Source organism: Synchiropus splendidus, chromosome 18 (assembly GCF_027744825.2).
Source record: "Synchiropus splendidus isolate RoL2022-P1 chromosome 18, RoL_Sspl_1.0, whole genome shotgun sequence".
Classification (NCBI taxonomy): domain Eukaryota; kingdom Metazoa; phylum Chordata; class Actinopteri; order Syngnathiformes; family Callionymidae; genus Synchiropus; species Synchiropus splendidus.
Window position 1 is genome coordinate 1,958,163 of NC_071351.1, and position 18,242 is coordinate 1,976,404.

The 18,242-nt window shown below is 46.0% G+C and overlaps 2 protein-coding genes across 8 annotated transcripts in view; one reads left to right on the forward strand and one right to left on the reverse strand.

The window, feature by feature from the left end:
* The window catches only part of LOC128749235 (synaptotagmin-2-like), a 38,913-nt gene extending 34,949 nt beyond the window's left edge, over positions 1 to 3,964 (forward strand). For all 4 annotated transcript variants that reach the window (XM_053848621.1, XM_053848623.1, XM_053848622.1 and 1 more), the window contains one exon: positions 362 to 3,964. In XM_053848621.1, the coding sequence (XP_053704596.1) occupies positions 362 to 577 (216 nt within the window). In that variant the 3' untranslated portion in view covers positions 578 to 3,964. The remainder of the gene's footprint in view (positions 1 to 361) is intronic.
* Positions 2,902 to 14,191, reverse strand: LOC128749240 (protein phosphatase 1 regulatory subunit 12A-like). Of its 4 annotated transcripts, none has more exons than XR_008412909.1 (8): positions 13,770 to 14,191; positions 10,863 to 10,879; positions 10,660 to 10,789; positions 10,163 to 10,267; positions 10,047 to 10,094; positions 8,928 to 8,978; positions 6,733 to 6,948; positions 2,902 to 4,781 (listed from the first exon to the last, which is right to left on the reverse strand). XR_008412909.1 is itself a non-coding variant. In XM_053848635.1 (8 exons), the coding sequence occupies exons 1-7, from the start codon at positions 13,869 to 13,871 to the stop codon at positions 8,398 to 8,400; spliced, it is 492 nt and encodes a 163-aa protein (XP_053704610.1). In that variant the 5' UTR covers positions 13,872 to 14,191; the 3' UTR covers positions 2,902 to 4,781; positions 8,390 to 8,397. The 4 variants fall into 4 exon arrangements, 3 of the variants coding, with proteins under 3 accessions (XP_053704610.1, XP_053704609.1, XP_053704608.1); XM_053848635.1 differs by lacking the exon at positions 6,733 to 6,948 and adding an exon at positions 8,390 to 8,436; XM_053848634.1 differs by lacking the exon at positions 6,733 to 6,948 and adding an exon at positions 8,390 to 8,439.
* Between the last annotated feature and the right edge of the window lie 4,051 nt (positions 14,192 to 18,242).

The following is an 18,242-nucleotide window of genomic DNA, read 5'->3' on the forward strand; positions in this document are numbered from 1 at the left end:
ACATGGGCGGAAACCCATGTGTCCAACAAGCATTTTGAGCTCTTTAATGTCAATAAAAGATGTGAGGAGGTTGAGTCAAGTGATTCAAGTTCAGAACATTGCTCAGTTTGTTTCATGAGTCAGTCTCCATGCTGGACCCCGTTTTCAAAACTAGTTTAGAAGTGATGCATTTTAAGGCACCAGCAGCTTATAGACCAGAGTGGCATATTTATGAACAAGATCTATTTGCCTTCTTAAATGTAGTGGGTGTGGCTAATAGTCCAGTGCGCTCTATAGTCTGGGAATTACGATCGATATAGCGCACCTAAAATAAACAGTATTGCAGCTTTAGCCTTTAAAATCAACTTCGCGTTCTTTTCAGAAAATCCAAGCTGTGATCACGGTGCTGGATTACGACAAGATCGGCAAGAACGACGCCATCGGGAAGATCTGGGTGGGAAGCAAGGCGACGGGGGCGGGGCTGAAACACTGGTCCGACATGCTGGCCAACCCTCGCCGCCCCATCGCCCAGTGGCATCCACTGCAGCCCGAGGAGGAGGTGGACGGCGCCCTGGCAGCACTCGCCGCCAAGAAATAAAGGCCCACACGGACACACTGACCCCAGCCTCCACGCCGTCCCTCCATCCCCTTGGATCCTCCGTGTAAGTGTATTATCAAGAAGGACACCCTCTTCCCCCCCTCCACCTCTCGAAATACCCATCCAGAGAGACATGATAACCTACGGTTCCAAGAGGCATCCATTGAAAAAAAGACGACAGGAAGGATGGACAGATACTCCGTTTGTTTCCTTTAGATCTATTTTTGTATCGGGGTTCCATTCAAAAGAGGAACATATGTCATATGTGCCCTTTCCCTTTAGTGACACAGTTTGCATAGAGTAGTGCTTATTACAATAATAATAATCTAACGAATAATAAAATGCTTTATACTGCCATGTAATAGAGGAATAACACAAGCAGGTCCATTCCTTGGGCACCAAGCTCCACGCCTGCCAGTGATCTGACTAGACATCCGTTAGTTTGTCGTACATTCCTAGAGTTGGGTAGCGAGTAGGGGTAGGCACATAACCGGTGACCCGAAAACACACTGCCTTTTTTTATCAGTTGGCCCTCCACCCATCATCTCAGGAAGCCTGAGAGGAAACGGAATCTCCATGCCTTTGTTTCAAAACGGGTTCTCAAAAGACGCTTCACTCCAATCATTTGGGACCGTGGCAGGAGAGGCACGGGAAGCGACGTCCAACCACCCACCCACCCACCCATCCTCCCCGTCTGTTTCGCACTCCTCCAGTGCTACTGCCATTCGTCACGGACTTGACACAAGGGTTTCACTCGAGATCCCGTCTTACAGTCATAAAGGAGACAAGCCTTCCGAGCAACAAAATAAGCAATTCTCAACTACCAGGGACGCCTTCCACTTAGTGCTGTTGTTCTCTCCATCCCGCACCTTTTTGCTTTTCCCCTCGCGTTGATTTCCCAAGCACTTTAACCCCCATCCCGTAGATAGCAGAGCTTTAATTGCTTCAACCCATCGTTCATGGAGGAGGGAGTCGGCCGTTTGCTTTCTCGCCGGATGGCGGCGGCGCCGCTCCGCGTGGGTAAGGGTGGAATCTTTTTGCACTACTGTTCTGTGTGGTTGTTTAGTTTGTGACGACCATTTCGTTGTGCCACGCGCTGTGAATTGGTCAACAAAAATTGATCTATTTTTAAAGCCAAACAAAGCTCATATTTATGCTTTTTTTTTTTTTTTAATCTCACTCCTCCTTCTGTCCGTGCAACAACACTAAAGAAAAAGGCAACATGGAAGCAATCGGCCCATCGGCGTGTAGTTCCGCCCGTCCACCGCGGTGATATTGCATGTTTATACACAATACTGTACATAAGAGCATGATTTAGAGACAAAGCAAAAATATCGCGTGTACGTGCAATGGGTGTCATTTTGTCATTTGAATAAGCAGCGACAGGGCGGGCGGGCTGAAAAAATGCACTGTATATTTTCTAAATGAAACAAAAGTGTGTTTATTTTCCATGAGGGTCGTTGGAGCGAATGTCCCACCCACGTTACAGAGATCCCTCCCAAGTGTGTCGTCCAGTGTGTGAGTCCGTGTAGGATGAAGATGTAGCCGCATGCTTGCTATTTAACCGTCAACTTCTCCGGGGATCGCAGTTCAAGCACTTAACGTGAAGGCCACTTTCTTATGGCGGAGCAGGGGCTTCCAAGTGCACGGAGGTGTCGCGCCTAATCTCGACCTTGAAAGCCAAAAAAAAAAAAAAACGGAAAAGAAAAATGTGGGCGACTTGGAATCCCTTCTTCCTCTCTCGGATCCTTTCTGTTCACGCTCTTCCTGGCTGTGTTTCTGACACAATATGTATATCTGTAAACAAGAGAAATAAGATAAAGCCATAAAACTTGAGCACTAACTTGTCAAAGCTCAGCAGTTGATTTATAAAAAAAAAGAAAAAAAAATGAAAAGAAATCCGCCATGTCTTGATTTTGGTTCCAAGAAATCCTTTCAAACAAGTGTGTGTGTGTGTGTGTGTGTGTGTGTGTGTGTGTGTGAGAGTGTGTGTGTGAGAGTGAGGAGGTGAGCGTGTTTTCTACTGATGTCCTTGCTTTATAGAGGTATTGTGATTAGTAATGTAATGTACATTCCTTGTTTTGATAGTATGATATATATATATAAATATATATATGACAATATCCTCCCAGATATATGTAGATCGACACGTAGATACCAAGGATGTTCTGGTGGTGGGCTGAGTGCAATCGATCTGGGCCTGAAGTCTGTCCGCGTTTTTCGCTCGCCAAGAGGACTTGGAGGGGGCGGAGCCTAAGCCTCCCATAGACCGATTTATTTTTGGTCTTGAAAATGATTTTAATCCCCTAAAAAATCATGTTGAAAAAAAAAACAACAACAACTGGTTGCACACACTACTGCCAATAACCAGGGCCACGTTATGCATTTCCAACATTCCCACAGCAAGCACACGGAGCGTCTCCAGGAGAAGCTCATGAAACACTGCGTGAATATGTCACATGGATCTGACTCAGAGCAGCGTTTTGAGATGTGTTTATTTCTGCGGTTCTATGGGGGGCAGACGCCAGCAATGGTGTGTGTGAATGGGTTGAATGTTGGACCTCTTAAAACCATCGTCTGCTTTTATAGATATGTATATATATATATATATATCTATATACCATATATATAAATATCGTTCAGGCCTCCATGTATGAGACACATCCCCGTGTGTTCATCTGCGTGTGTGTGTGTGTGTGTCGATGTTAGATAACTTATGCACAACTGCATCGTAAACTGCACTGCGACGGTTTGTCAACACAGCTTCCTCTGTCACAGTAGCTGGGATGTAAAAAGGGAAAACTGTTTTATCGACCATCCTGTCAGAAGTGCGGGACCTGAGTTGTCTTGTCTCCTCTATCACTACTTCTTTGTGTTTGTCGTGGGAGCGCAGTCACTGTTCTCTTGCTTTGCATTTTTCCTGTCCCGTTTTGTGCGTCCCATCACTTGGAAACGTCTCCACTGCGATCCATGCCGGCCTTCATGTTTACAACATGGACACGAGTGTCAACTGCCAAACATGCAGGACTGTGATCAGACTCAGAGCCGCCTCTCACTCCTGATGCAACGGACTCTTTGGTTCCCACCCTTTTCTCCATCTTTTGACGCATCAGAGGACGGTCAGGTTGTGTCCTCCAGCTGTGTTTCTTCTTCTTCTTCTTCTTCTTCTTCTTCGTGTCTCGTGTCGTGGTGCGCGTGTTCATGTCAGTACTTGTGCCTACTGTGGATCGCATGCTTTAGCCCTTGACTGGACACAAACAAACTCCTCCTGACCCTCGTGTGGACAAAACGTTGGGGATCCTTATTCAGTCAACGAGGGAACCAAATAACTTATTACAAGTTTATCATATGTGTTGCAAATAGGAAATAAAGGACTTTTAATTACCATGACTTTTATTGGTGTTTTCATGCGACAACGTCTTCGGGCTGAAATCACAATCATGTGTTTCCAACGGCAGCGTTTACACACTTGGTTTCAGGTGAAATCAATTGTTTTCTCGATCAGAAAAGTGAATCAAAGGGACTTCAATAGCTGAACGTTAAAAAATGTGACGTTACATCCATGAGCACGAGTGGCTACTATTATCAAGGAAATATTTATTGCAACTCTCAGTCATTTCAATAGAAAAGCGCCGTCTTGGAGTCATGAAAAGACACATAAATATATTATATATATCCTCTGAAACAGGAGGCGCTGTGAGGTGCACGTTGCCGCCCTCTTGTGGAGCGTTGTAGTAATAATAAATGTCAAAGTCCGCTGGCGGAACAGCCTCCAAATGACGTTGCATGTGATAATAAAGCAACAGTCTCGTGAGACCGAACACGCAAAACGCTTCAGTAGTACACAACTTGAAAATACACTCAGCCGCGGCTGGTGTGGCCACGCGTGACGTCACTCTTCAACTCTACAGTAGAACTTTAAATGGTGACTGTTTCGATGAGATGGAATATGAAATATTTCACGCAAAATTATTGTATTAATAATTGTGTGTGTGTGAATTATTTTTATTCAATAAATAAAAAGCCCTCTTGTGCACAAGTGTGAAGGAAAGTAAAAGATGTTTTTCAAACGCTCGTCTTTGGATTTGACGGAGGGAAAAGTCGCCATGACTCGGAGTCACTTGGACAACTTGCTGATGACGCGGATGAGGGCGCAGTTCTCGTCCTTCAGCCGCTGGTTGTCCGACTTGAGCTCTGCGAGGGTCTGTGGACGACAGCCAGAGGGCGGGGTTTAAAGAGACACACGCACACGTGACCCAGTCAACTTCCCGCTCGGCGAGCGACGAGGAAGAACGTGCTCCACAAGTCATGCGGTGACAGGCAGGATGTGAGGAGCGGAGACACGGTCCATTGTGCTCATCTGGGGAGCAAGGACGACAAAGAACCAGCCTCTAGGTCAAAGTGTTTCCACGGAGCCCTGGAAGTCACATGCATGTCTTTGTTTTTTTGGAGGTGACATGCATGACTTTAGTTTTTTAGCCCGAGATAACCGCGATCTGTTACTGTTATCTCGAGATTATTTTTGTCTCAAAACGATGACTTCCTGTAACCACTATGTCTCCCATGGCTTCGGAACTGTTCGTCGACGTAGATTTTTTTTTTATGCCGAGATAACAGTTATCTCGATAATTTGTATCTCGAGATAATTTGTATCTCGGGACAAAAAAAATCAAGTCATGCATGTGGCTTCCAGGGAGGCGTAACACGTAAAGCTTCGCCACATGTGGTACTATGTTGAGTAGAAGGCACTTGATCCGAGTGTTAAAAGCGCACAGACTTGCAGACAGTGACTGGCAACGTTGGCGAACAGTTACGAAGCCATGGGAGACACAGAGGTTCCAGGAGGACGTATAGAAAACGCTTTGCCAGAGAGAGGCAGCTACGCATGCGCTGACATTTACAATTGTATCTTCATATAAAGTTGTCTCCAGATAACTTATCTCGAGATGCGTATTATCACGAGATAACAGATATATCTCGAGATAAACATTTTCTCGGGCAAAAGAAAATAGTCACGCATGTCACATGCATGTCACTCCGGGCTCCGAATGTTTCCCCTCCACTGAAGACAAACAATAACCTGCTGCTCCTCTGCAGTCGGACGAAAAGGGCATCTGACGTCCTCAGAGCACCTTCCCTTCATTGCACGTGAACAAGTGACCCGACGGGCACTGAACGTACCACTTGAAAATGGAACTAAAATGAGCAGGGGTGAGATGGCTTTCGTGTTTCAGAAGTATATTGAGGTATCTGAGGGGGGTTAAAACTAAAATGATGAGTAAAGCAAAAAAATAAAATCACTTTGTCAGAAAAATGACAGCAAAATAATTAGGTGAGTTTTTCACTAAAAGGAAGCGAGAGGATTTGTTCAATAATGTTATTTTGTTTTTGACATTTCGAGATCAGAATCTTTCTTCCCGACTTGCTGAAATCCGGCACCCCGACATGTGGCCTCTCGACATCCAGAGATGCTGTTCAATAATAAGGTTTATTTATTTAATTTATTTGTTGTCGAGATCTCAAGATGAAAAACAATTGTCCTGACATCCAGCATCTCGACATATGTTATAATGGCATCTTGAGAGCCTTCACAGCGACAGTCTGAGATTTTGAGACATCAAAAAAAATAAAATTGTCCTGACATTTTGAAGAACGACATCCAGCATGTTGAGGTCCTGTTCAACCAGTCAGGACGTTTTTGAGATCTTAAAATGTCCAAAAAAAAAAAAACGGTCCTTTAACCGCGGCATCCCAATCGCCAGCATCTCGGCATCTAGAGATCCTGTTCAGCAAGTCAGGAAGAGGTTTTGGAGGAATGGGGGTTCAATTTTGAGATCTCAAAATATCAAGCATCTTGAGATCCTGTTCAGGAAGTCGGGGAAAACTTCATTTATTTTTTGACATTCTGAGATGTCTGAGATCTTCCGGCATCCCCTGCTAAGGACGTTGCGGCATCCCAACTTCTCTGGAAGTTGGGATCCTTAGGTCGGGATCTCATGATGTCTGGATGCCGGGAGGTTTTGTACCATTGGATTCTTGACCTTTAGTGACATCACCAGATTGTGGTCGAGTGAATGAAATGAAATTTGAGGGCGTTATTGTGAAGACAGAGGGTGAGAAAGGTGAGCAGGGCAGCGGAGAGGAGCGAGACCTGCCTGAGAGGAAGACAGCGGAGGACGAGGGGGCTGTGAAGGGTTAACTGGAGGAGGAGAAGCAGGAGGGAGGAGATGGCGGGGTCAGAGGTCTTCAGTCTCCGAGAGCCGGGCGAGGGTGCGCAGCATGGCTCTGTTCTCGGCCAGGAGACATTCGTTCATCCTCCGCAGAGCTTGGACTTGAGATAGAGCAGGGAAGGTCTGCAGAGAGGGTGAGGGCTGCAGGAGAGGAGGAGGACAGTGACACATGCAGGGACAGCCGCAGGAACCCAGTGGCATCACCAAGGTCATTTCAACACACAAACGTTTCACTAACATCACCGTCCAGTCGGCTGGATCACATGACGTGTGGCCCTTTCCCACGCTGGCTCTGGGGCCAAGTATTCCAGATGAAACACTCTGGCTCAACCCACTGTTGCCTGCACAGTTTCAAACCAAATCTGAGCCACCGCACTGGACGCTTCACTCGGCCTGTCACAGCAGGCCCCAAAGTGCACTGCAGCAGTTGAAGCTCTGGACGGCAGCATGAAAACGGCTTGTGCTGCAGAGCTGGTGGATCAGAACAGGCAGTGAGCATGAGATATTAGTGCCTCAGGAAGTGTCGTGTGCAGACACACGGCTGGTGCCGGGGGTGGGATGGTGTCGGTGATCCTCAGTGCTAGTGCAGAGTGGCAAAGTGAGTTTGGTGACAGTTAAGTCTCATCTCTGTTGAACTGGACGAAGCTTGGCTTTGGTGTTCGCTTCAGCTTATTTGCAACGCCCCTTTATCTCTTAAGCCCCGCCCACTTCCGCTCACCTGCCTGTCATTCCCCCTAATGAGTCGGGCTCAGTCACTTGAGCGACTCCTTCTGTTGGGCTGCTCTCCCGGTAAGAGTCAACCTTTCATCCCTCCCTCCTCCACCTGCTCCCTACATGCTGGAAAAGTCCCACCACACCACTGGAGCGACTTCTCAGACGTGATGTAAGGCAGGTCAGGCGCCCAGTTGCCCTGAATGAAAGGACATCAACAGCGGCGCCATGTGAGTTAAACACCAGCCAAATCCTTTACTGCCAATATTACGAGGAACACTGCGACCTCTGACTCTAAATCAGAGAGGCAGCTACTGTAGTTCCTGCTTTGAACAGTGTGTGAATACGATGATTTATAAATGTCATTAAATGCAAATTTACGAATTATGCCAAAGTAATTTAAACTGAGAATGACATAAATCATACCGCCACAGATTTATTTTAGCAGATATGTTCAGTAACAAACTTAAAATTATCCAACCAGATGTCATGCTTCCTAACCACCAGTGGGAAAACCCTGTCATAAAAATGTATTTTCCTGCTCCAGTTTTGGAGCACGTGTCTAGTCTGCGCTCCTCCTGCCTCTGGCCCTGTGTAGCTGGGAGAAGAGAGTAAGCCAGTCTCGTCTCTCTCGTCTTTCAGCAGCTTCACTTGGCATCGCCACTGAACGACCGCTCTGACATGACAAGTCAGCACATTCCGCTCTTTGTTTTCGCCGTGGAACCTTCCCACGAGAGTCGCCGATCGCTGTGCTACCTGGTCTGAGTCTACTCCAACTTGAGTGCAGCCCTACGGTGGACAGGACCGGGTGCAGGTTTGTGCCACTCGTGAAAGCATGCCCCGGTATTTACCGGATCTCAGAACCACTCACCGTGCCTCTCAGGGCTGATACCCACAGCGGAAACGCAGTGGGGGGTCCTGCTGAGGAAACCATGACAACACCGCCATCAACAAACATTTCACTCCTTTAAATCAGCGTTTTTTAAAAAGTGATGTATCGCTAATCCTCATGTCAGGTTGGGACTGCTCAGGCCTGAAATCCCTTTTGTGAGGGAAGAATGGACTCAGATCAGAGCAGGAATGTCTCACTAAAGTAGGTCTTTTGCTCTTGGACGGGATCATGGTATTCAGCCAGGAACTGGGTCACAATGTTCACCCCAACAGTGGGAGAAGTGGAGCAGAGGAGAAGCAGCACAGACCCCCTCCGCACCCCCGCCCCAGCAGATACTGACAGTCATGAACCTCCGCTGTGCTTCAGTCTAAAGCCACCTGACTCCGCTCAACCTCGGTGGAAACACTGTGGCTCCAACTGTCTCGCGGTGGGAAACTGCTCTGAGACAAGTGAAGTCTTCTGGCTGTACAAAAGCCCAGAGGGATAAACTCCACGTGGGAGTGATGTCCGAACAAACCTTCAGCTCCTCTTCCATGCCCGACACCCGTTTTTCCAGAGCCTGTTTCTCCTGTAGATGAAGGAGAGTGACACTTACTCAACACAACTCTGTGAGGAAAAGCACTGAGGAAATGCCACCATATTTTCCCGGTTATAAGTCGCTCTGGAGAATAAGTCGCACCAGCCATAAAATGCATTATAAAGAAGGAGAAGGCGTATAGAGAGTATAATTTGGGGAAAAGTATTGATAAAATCCAACAACAAGAACAGACCTGCCACCTTGAAAGGCAATTTCAAGTAAAAACAGAATATCGAACAACAGGCTGAACAAGTGTACGCTATGCTAACGTCACTGAGAACTGAGCACGTGCCTGGTTTGTCAACGCGACATGTGAAGAGTTATTCGGATAACTAGAGCATAAAGACGATGCTAACATCAAATCACTGAATCCAAAGAAATCATCACTTTTAAACATGCATCTTCTCCTTTTTGAGTCTGAAAGCTACCTGTGGCCAGCTAGCTTTTAGCCCGTGGTTAGCATTTCTTTGTTTTCAGTCAGAGTAACCTCCGATTTTCACCAGCACATGTTTCTCGCTAACTTTCCTTCTGCTGCTCTGTTACCGTTGTCGGCTGCATATGTCAAGGCTTCCATCCTCTGCAGAATATTGTTTTCGGTGCCATTTTGGTTCAGCCCTTCTTCTGTTTTCATAAGTTACCGCCAACGTTGAAACTGTCACCACAGGCCTATAGCGCCCTCTTGCGGTTCAGTGTGAAATGATATAATAATGTGTTCATAATTTCACACATAAGTCGCTCCAGAGTATAAATCACACCCCCGGCCGAACTTAAAAAATAAATAACTGCAATTTATAATGCGGAAAATACGGTCATCTCACTGCTGTCACGACCTACTGACAATTCCCATAATGCACTGCAACAATTATCCCACTCCCACTCATTTTATTCAGTTTCTGCTACCTCCTTTGTGTTAATATTTTTGTGTTACAAATTATTTTGCCTTGTAACCAACTTGTTTTTAAGTCGCAAACAAATAATGTTGCGGCGAAAACACGGCGTTCTACTCAGCTGACTCATTTTAAATGAAACAGTTCCAGCCAAGGCGTCTGAGACACTCACCCTCTTCTCTGATTCGAGTCCCGACCTCTCAGCGATCCTCTCCTGCCTCTGCGTGATTGAATATTAATACCGTGAGAAAGAGAACGTGTGTGTGACCCAAAGGAGAACGGCCTCACCTGAGTCACCCGGTCCAGTTGGGAGCGGATCCGGGCCAGGTCTTGCTTGCTGTCCTGCAGCCGGGACTTGAGCCGCTCGTTCTCGTGCAAGGCCTCCGCGTACATCTGCGGGTCAAAATCCCTCATTCAATGACGTAAAAAATTCTGGTCATCTTTGATAAAGTTCCTTTTAACAAGCTTAGCAACATATTATTACTATTACTATTATACGCAAAACACAGGAAGTATGAATATTGTTGCAGCAATAAACCAAGAATACACCGAATAAACACCAAAACCTAATGGTTAAAAACGCTTTTTTCATCCAAAATTAGTTGTTTATTCATGGGAATACTGTTTGAAACTGTTGAAAGCAACTGGAAAATCATTTAAACAGTAGAAATAATGGCTCATCCCATATGTCTCATAATGCACTGCAACAGCGCTTACAACATGCGAGAAATTCCCATTCCTGCTGTACATTTTGGGGTTGTTTGAGATGGAGAAGGGGGCGGCACCTTCTTGTAGTCTTTGGTGGCGGCCTCTTGCTCCGCTCGGTTCCCGCTCGCCAGTCTGGTCTCTCTTCGCGTGTACGAGCTGGTCCTGCCCAGCGGCTTGTCTGTCAGACTCTCTCCTCCTGAGTCATATCTGCAAACAGCACCTTTCACATTCTGCACAGCAACTGTCCTTCTTTGTGTCCACGACAAAATCGGCCTCTCACCTTGACAGTCTGTCATGCTGAAAAAAAAAAGAGAGAGCAGAGAGTCGTGTCAGTGATATTGATCTATTGTTTATGAATTCATCCGTTACCTGAGGATACGTCCAGCGTGAGCGGGTTCACAAGAGTGGAGACGGGGGCCAGCATTCCCAGGAGGGAAGACACGCATTGAGAAGTGAGACACAATTTTCCCCCAGTGCAGCACTGACAGAGGTCGCGGGGATCAAACCTCGCTGGTGAGGCCATTTAATCTTGCAGCCACTGCTGCCACACAGATGCCGGCAGCATACAGATGACATCAGAAGCTAAGTATATCCAGCGTGACACGCCATGTCTGACCTCAGCGTCAGACTCGGAGCATTCGATTCGACTAAGGGCTTCGTGAGCCAGCAAACTGATGTAGTCCGCCTTTTGTTTGGGGAGAAAAGAGGCTGATTTACAACAGCCAGAGTTGGGGATATTTCACGAGGCATTTAAGGAGCTGCTCCTCAGCACGTGTTTACACAACTGAAGCCGAGCCGCCTGTCCTTATGTGGTCATGTGCTTCCAGTGAACTGCCCGCAGAACAGACCTCAGTGACCACAGATGAACGTGTGCCAAGGACAGCGCCGGGGGGAGCCCCCACGCTGAGACTGAGCAAGGAGGAAATCCCCAAATTATTGACCATCGGCGGGACGGCAGCTTCACGCGGGCTTGTCTGCCACTGCTGCTGTTTCATTTTCACACAAGCATATGCATCAGCCGCATGCTGCCGCAGTTGGAATCAAAACATTATGATGGATCTGTAAAAACGCCAGTGCAGATGCTGAGTCAGCACTGCCTTTTTAAGTCTTTGCGTAGGTGTGCGGAGCTGATAGTCAACCGACAACAGTGACTCACACCAAGGGAGCTGAAGCTTGCCACCTTTCCTCTGCTGTTTATGACTGTGAGTATCAGTGGCAGGCTGTAAACAGAGGGGCGGAGGTCAAGCTCCCTCCTATATTTACTAGTAGATATAAGGAAAACAAACCAAAACGGTCTGGAATACACAGTTTGGCACCTGGGGAAACTGCATGCAAGCATGTGACCGAGAGCGTCTCTCGTAGTGGAAGACAGTTTCTCCGTTTGTTGTGATATAAAAATGAATTTATGAGGGGAAGTAAGGCGACTTATTCAGTAGCTGCAGAAGAAAATCAACACTACTTCACTTTGAAAATCTCTTGACTGTTGGAGGAGAAAACAGCCATGTTTCTCTTGATTTCTGTCCTCATATCTGTCTCCCCTCTAATGACGGGCGTCACCGATCGCACGAGCGCTTGTTTACACTCGTTGCCCACAGCTGTGATGCACATTGAATTCCACTGAATTCTCCCCAAACCATCTGGGCCAGTGCTAAAAATATTGCATCAACCTGTTTCCAAAAATCTCTCCCATGAAAAGCCTGCCAGCTCAGATCGGACTGACATCATGGAACAAATGTAAGAGCTTGAGAAAACCACCCTTTTCTTTTTTTTTTTTTTTGCCGTGAAAATTAGCCAGCCAGAAAAGGCCTGGTGAAATGGGTCAGGGCTCTTTTGGATTTGTCCGGTTTGCAAGAGGAGACACATCACACAGCACAGTCTGATGCACGGACATAAACACAACAGCCAAACGGCGCCCTTGAGAATAATCCACTTAGACAGAAGAAGAATAACAGGAAATTACAGACGGAGTGATTCAGTCCAAAAAGACTCTGGAAATCCAAAATCATGAGCCCAAATGTCTCCTCAGGTGAATTGTGTTGGTTAAAAGAAGACAAATTTGGTGGTGACAGATCGAAAACACAACTCCTCACAGATGTGCGAGGTTATTCCGCTTCCATTCCAATGCCACCGGCTGTGTCCCTCATCACTCAACACATCCTCTTTGTCCTTCCTTCTCCTGTTCTCCTGTTCTCGTCGTCGCATACTCAACATAGCTCCCAAAATATTGCCCATCCTCTGCCCTCCATCTGAAACACACTGAACTTTCACTGCTCCTTGTTCTACTTTTTCTCTTCATCATGTTCTCATCTTTTCTGCGTCCACTTTTTCACATATCAGTAATAAAAGCTATCAATAATGGTCTTGTTTGACAACAACAAACTGCCCAGTTTTTCAAAACTATTTTAGATGGTACAAAAAAGCGAAAGGTTTGAGTTAAACTAAAGGTGCAGTTATTCCCATAACAATGAAGCTTTTTATCAAAAACAAGTCCTGAAACCTCTCCGGCATCTTCTCGACCAAATGAATTCCTGCCCTGTTTGTGTCTGATTTTCCTGCCGATATGCTGCGCCCAAAACTTCAGGAACTGTAGAACTGAGGTCAAACAGACCATTTATCTTCAATCCATTTTACCTTCTCGAACTCTCTTCACTTGAAGGTGTTGCGTCCTTAAATGGCCATGTGAAGTCAGAGGCCAACAAAAACATGGTTAAACGAAAAAAGGATGAGGATCTTTACAAAAAAAGGATGAGGATCTTTACGACCAAGTCAACATACAAGACGTTTGACTCTGGTTTTCCTCTCTCTGTCAGTCAGTCAGGAGACGACATTAAGAGAGAAAAATGAGGATCTCTCTTTCGACTCAATTCCTAAAGTTCTGAATTGAAAAATAGGTGGTTCCATGGAGATCAGGAGCACGACATCCATATTTGGCTCAAGGACTTTTTTCAGGCTCAACATGTTCTGTAACTCTAAGCTCAAAGAACTCAAAGCCGACGGGCCACAAATGTAGGTTCCATAGTGCACTGCAGCAGTTGAGACTCCTCTAGTGTGTGTGAGTCCCTAACATAGAGTAAACAAATATCCACCGCACAAAAATTTCAAAAGAGAAATCCAGTTGTCTTATCAATACGAATAAATAAAATGTGTACTTGTTAAGCTTCAGAGAAGAAGAAGAAGAAACTCTTACGCGATAACTTTTTTCTGTCTGCGATGGAGATGAGGGAGGCGACTCGGTCACTGACCTCCGGGTCCGGGTCAGGTCTTTGCTGCGAGAGTAGTAGGATGACATGGCCCCTCGTCTACCCGCCCAAAAATGCCAACATTAAAATGGAGCGGGACATTCACGGTTGTAGCCGGCAAATGACGGCCGCGACAGATGCGGCAGAATTCCTCGAGCAGCGATGACGCAGATGCCAACGCTCGCAGGGAATCCTCGGCAGCGACAGGTGGGAGAGTTCCGGCTGCCTGAGAGGATTCCTGGAAACTCCACTCAAGTGAAAGAAAGAGAAAAGTGATGTTCAAGAATCCCGTTTTTAAAGCCAGTCCAGCTTGAACGGGAGACTGAGAGCAGCCAAGAGAGAGCGCTTCCCAAAACTCTCTCTCCATCTGACTCCCTCTCCCAGTTTGATCCCTCTCCCAGCCCCCTTCCCCCTTCTACTCTTCACCCTCTCAGATCTGGCAGCTCACTGTGGCCCTCTGCCAGAGTCTCTGCTGTGAACCGACTAAAATGGTCCACTTATGCGGCCTTGCATGAGGGGTGCTGAGATCAAGGAGGTCAAGAGTCGGACCTCCACAGATCCATGAGAGAAACAGAGACACTGAGCAATGAGATCTGAGGTAGCTTGAAATTCATCTGCTCTTAAAATACTTCAGTCATTTTACCTGACAAACTCTCCCCCAGATCCCTCAAGACAGATCTTAAGATTGTCGACCACTATCTTCAGGCTCTCTCTTCCATGTCCTTGTTCAGGCCAAGTGCTAAACCAGATGGAAGGTAACAACACGTGCAGCCCTGAGTCAAGCAGAAGTCTGGAATTCAACACACAAAAATGAGGTGTTCAACCAAACTGGGGTGAGTCGAAGCTCGGGGAAACTTCAACTGTTGCACTGCATTATGGGTGTTTGTGATCTTTTCTCCAGCAGCGATAAAAGACAGTTTGTTGTGACTATATGATGATGTTGAGCATCAAAAAAGCTGATGAAAACTACAGTGGCCACTTCTGTACAGACGTGACAAGAGGTGGACCATCGAGATTCCGGTTGATTATCGCTTTCAGATATAGTCAGCGCTCTAATGCCAAGAGACGATCAAGTTACCGACAAGTATTATGTTCACTTTCCACCTTGAGAAGAGGCTTGATCCTGTGATCTGAGCGCTCAGAGGAAGTCGGCCTCCGTTCACGCCGAGGACATCTGCCGCTGTGTTTACTTCTCTTTCTTCTTTTGAGCCCCACGTAGCTGGGATCTTCACGGCTTAAGTCAGTCGCCTCGAGTATCAGCTTACACATGCAGGTGAGGAGGGTGTGTGGGGGGCGCATAATATTAGAGGAGCGGGGAAGACGATCCCTCTCGATCCAAGGTTGAGACGAAACAGAGCATCTCACTTTGGCCCAATATGGTATGGAATGCAGAGACACCTCGGCCAACTGATGCGATGAGGCAAAGAAGCGGCTTGGATGGAGGAGAAGGGCGTGCGGGGGGGTGATCTGTCTCCACACTGACTCTCCTTCAGGTAGTCGGCAGCCTCATTTAAATGTGTTTTTACACAGGCCTCGCATCAAGACAGAGGGTTGCGCTTCTTTGGGAATTGTTGCATCAGAGAGCGTGTTGCTTTTGAAGCATTTGTGCCCTCCAGCACCACTGACTTGGACTGAACTGTCTCATCTGACTCATATCAAGACTTATGGGTCCTAATAACAGCCTGGATGCTTTGACTCGGTTGTCCCCACGCCTTAGAAGTCACGTCGCACCATCTAGTGGCGGACATGGGCTACTGCAACTGCGACATACATTGACTGGGTTTTCCACAGACCTGCCTGTGTTCACGACTTGTGTCAAACGTCACCACATCTGCTGCTTGGTCGATAGAGCTCCGGCTTTTATCCGTCCACCATTTAGCTCCATCTGAAAGCGCGTTTTTATTAGTTATAAGTTGCTACAGTGTTATTACTGTGTATGTGTGGCTGACCTCTGAAAGAGTTGTTGTTGGATGAGTCGAGTCCTGACACCCTTGACTTGATGTTTCCTTGCTGCATTGTATGAGACAAGTCAGATAAATGCTGTTTAATAAGTGAAGAAAGGATCTGTAGAACCGACTTCATCTGTCTCCTTCCATCTTGATATGTCATCCGAGGACTCGCAGCTCTCTGTCAGGCCAAACGTGACTCTCCTGTCATCCGGCGAAACCTTTCCGGTGCAGGAGCTGAGGTCTTGACTGGCCCCGTCATCCGTCCCTCCTTCTTCAGGAGACAGACTGTTGATCTTCTGAGCCCTCTTCAGGTCCGTCAAAGTGACACCCTGCATGTCATGGAAATTTCACATCTTTGACTGGATGACGGTCGCGTCATCGTTGTTGTCCCGCTCACCTGAGTTGACCTGCGGGTTTGACGGGCCTGTCGAGATTTGGCTTTCCTCTGAGACTCCGCTTCCTCGTCCCTGACTGGCATCAGATACGGTCTGAGCCAAAACAGCAGAATCCAAGACAGATGTTTAACATGAATGAAGGTTACTTTGATGATAACGTCAGAAGTAGAACACAGCCATGAGACAATGTCCTGCTGGTCACTTACCTTCAGACCTCAAGTGTAACATTCAGTCTCATCCCTGCTTTTAGATTTTACAAAAAAAAAAAAAAAGGTTATAACACGCTAACCTGTAGGTTGTTCAAATTCCTGCCCACATTTGGAATGTATCCTGCTAAATTAACCTTGTAGGACTCAACGATCATGTGCAAGTGGGGTCAACTCTGCAAAATTTAGTTTAAATTTAATTTGATCTGAAATTGAAAGTTTCAGGAACGAGCTGGAAACTGCAGTGCAGCTGAAAGGTTTTCATGTCCTGTTCATTTTGTAAAATGACTTTTGAGAAGAAACAGTCCAAAGTATATATATATATATATATATATATATATATATATATATATATATATATATACTGTATATAAAGCTGTCTGTCTTTTCACAAAAATAACCCCAACCCCAAAATGGTTTTGGAAAAACAAGAGCGGATGCTGACATTTGGGTGGTTTTCTGGATGACCAGCTGGATCCATGACTCTTTGAAGGATTCGACACCTAGAGGTGGAACACTTCCTTCTTCGCTTTTACCATGTGGGTTGTGCGAGCAAACTCTCAAACGCTACTCCCACCTATTGTCCAGTGGCACTTGTTTGAACTCGACTGTCAACGATACCAATCGCTTTCAAATGTATCTGATGATGGCGGAGGTCTGTCTCATCAAATATCCGTCTCATGGATGTAACGATGTGCTACATGGCGAGCGACCAGTACAGCTGAATGTAGCAGCAGCGGCTGAGAGAAAGGGCTGAGTAAGCGCTGTGTGTGTATCGCTTCTCCTCTGCTTCCCTTTCACTGCAACTGATCTCTGGACTCAGCCACAATCGTGAGCTGGAATCAGTGACACGGTTAGCAGCCTGCGAGTGATCACTATCAAATAATAATCATAATAATGACAACACCAAGGCTCTTTGACTGACAGCAATTGTCTGCCAACAGATTATTACATGTAATTGCAGTGTCAATAATGCACGATGACGGTGTAGTCGGTTGGTTGAATACAGTGGTTGCAGATAAACTTCATTGCAGTCATGACAAACCAGTTGAAAGTTTGAAAGCTCATTCAGAAATTCTGCATATATTTGTTTGCATCCGTTTGACTAAGTCCATGATAAAAGTGATATAATAACTTACCTTGGTAAGAAGGCGTGCATTTTCTTCACAAGGGGGAAGAGAGGCACTGCAGTGGAGATGAATGGGAGAGGCCGGGTGAGAGTGAGCCAGGGGGAGTGATGGAAAGAGAGTGCGGTGAGAGGAGACGGCTCCAGGGAAAGATGCTCACACCATCAATTCAGACATCCTGTCACTGCAGCGTGGTCCTTTTAAAGTTACAAGGCTCCTGAAAGCCATTGCTAAAACGTTTCCAACGTTTATTGTTTGATTTTGAATGTATACTTTTATATTTATGTATGCTTTCAGATGACGTGACTGATGAATTTGTGAACAGACTTTGCTGTTTGTGGTTTATTTATTTAATAGTTACTTATATGACTATTGTTAATTTTTATTCATTTATTTTATTATTATCAGTGTCATTTTGTTTTGTTCCTTTTTGCACTTTGGAAAGGGCAAAATTCACCTTTAACCTTAATATCCTTTCCACAAAATGTTCAGTGCTTTATGTTTGTTATGTGCAATAATAATAATAATAATAACAATAATAATAATTATTCACTTTGACAGAACGCATCCAGGCAAAAGCCTTACAAACAACAATTGGCTATGAAATAATGTAAAATGATTTTAATTGATTGAGGGTTTGACGATGAAGCTTGAAGCGTGGTCCGTGTTCCGTTTTGTGACCAGAACGAGCCTGATTATCGCTGAAAAACGGAGCACGTCCACTAGAGGTCGCCAAAATGACTT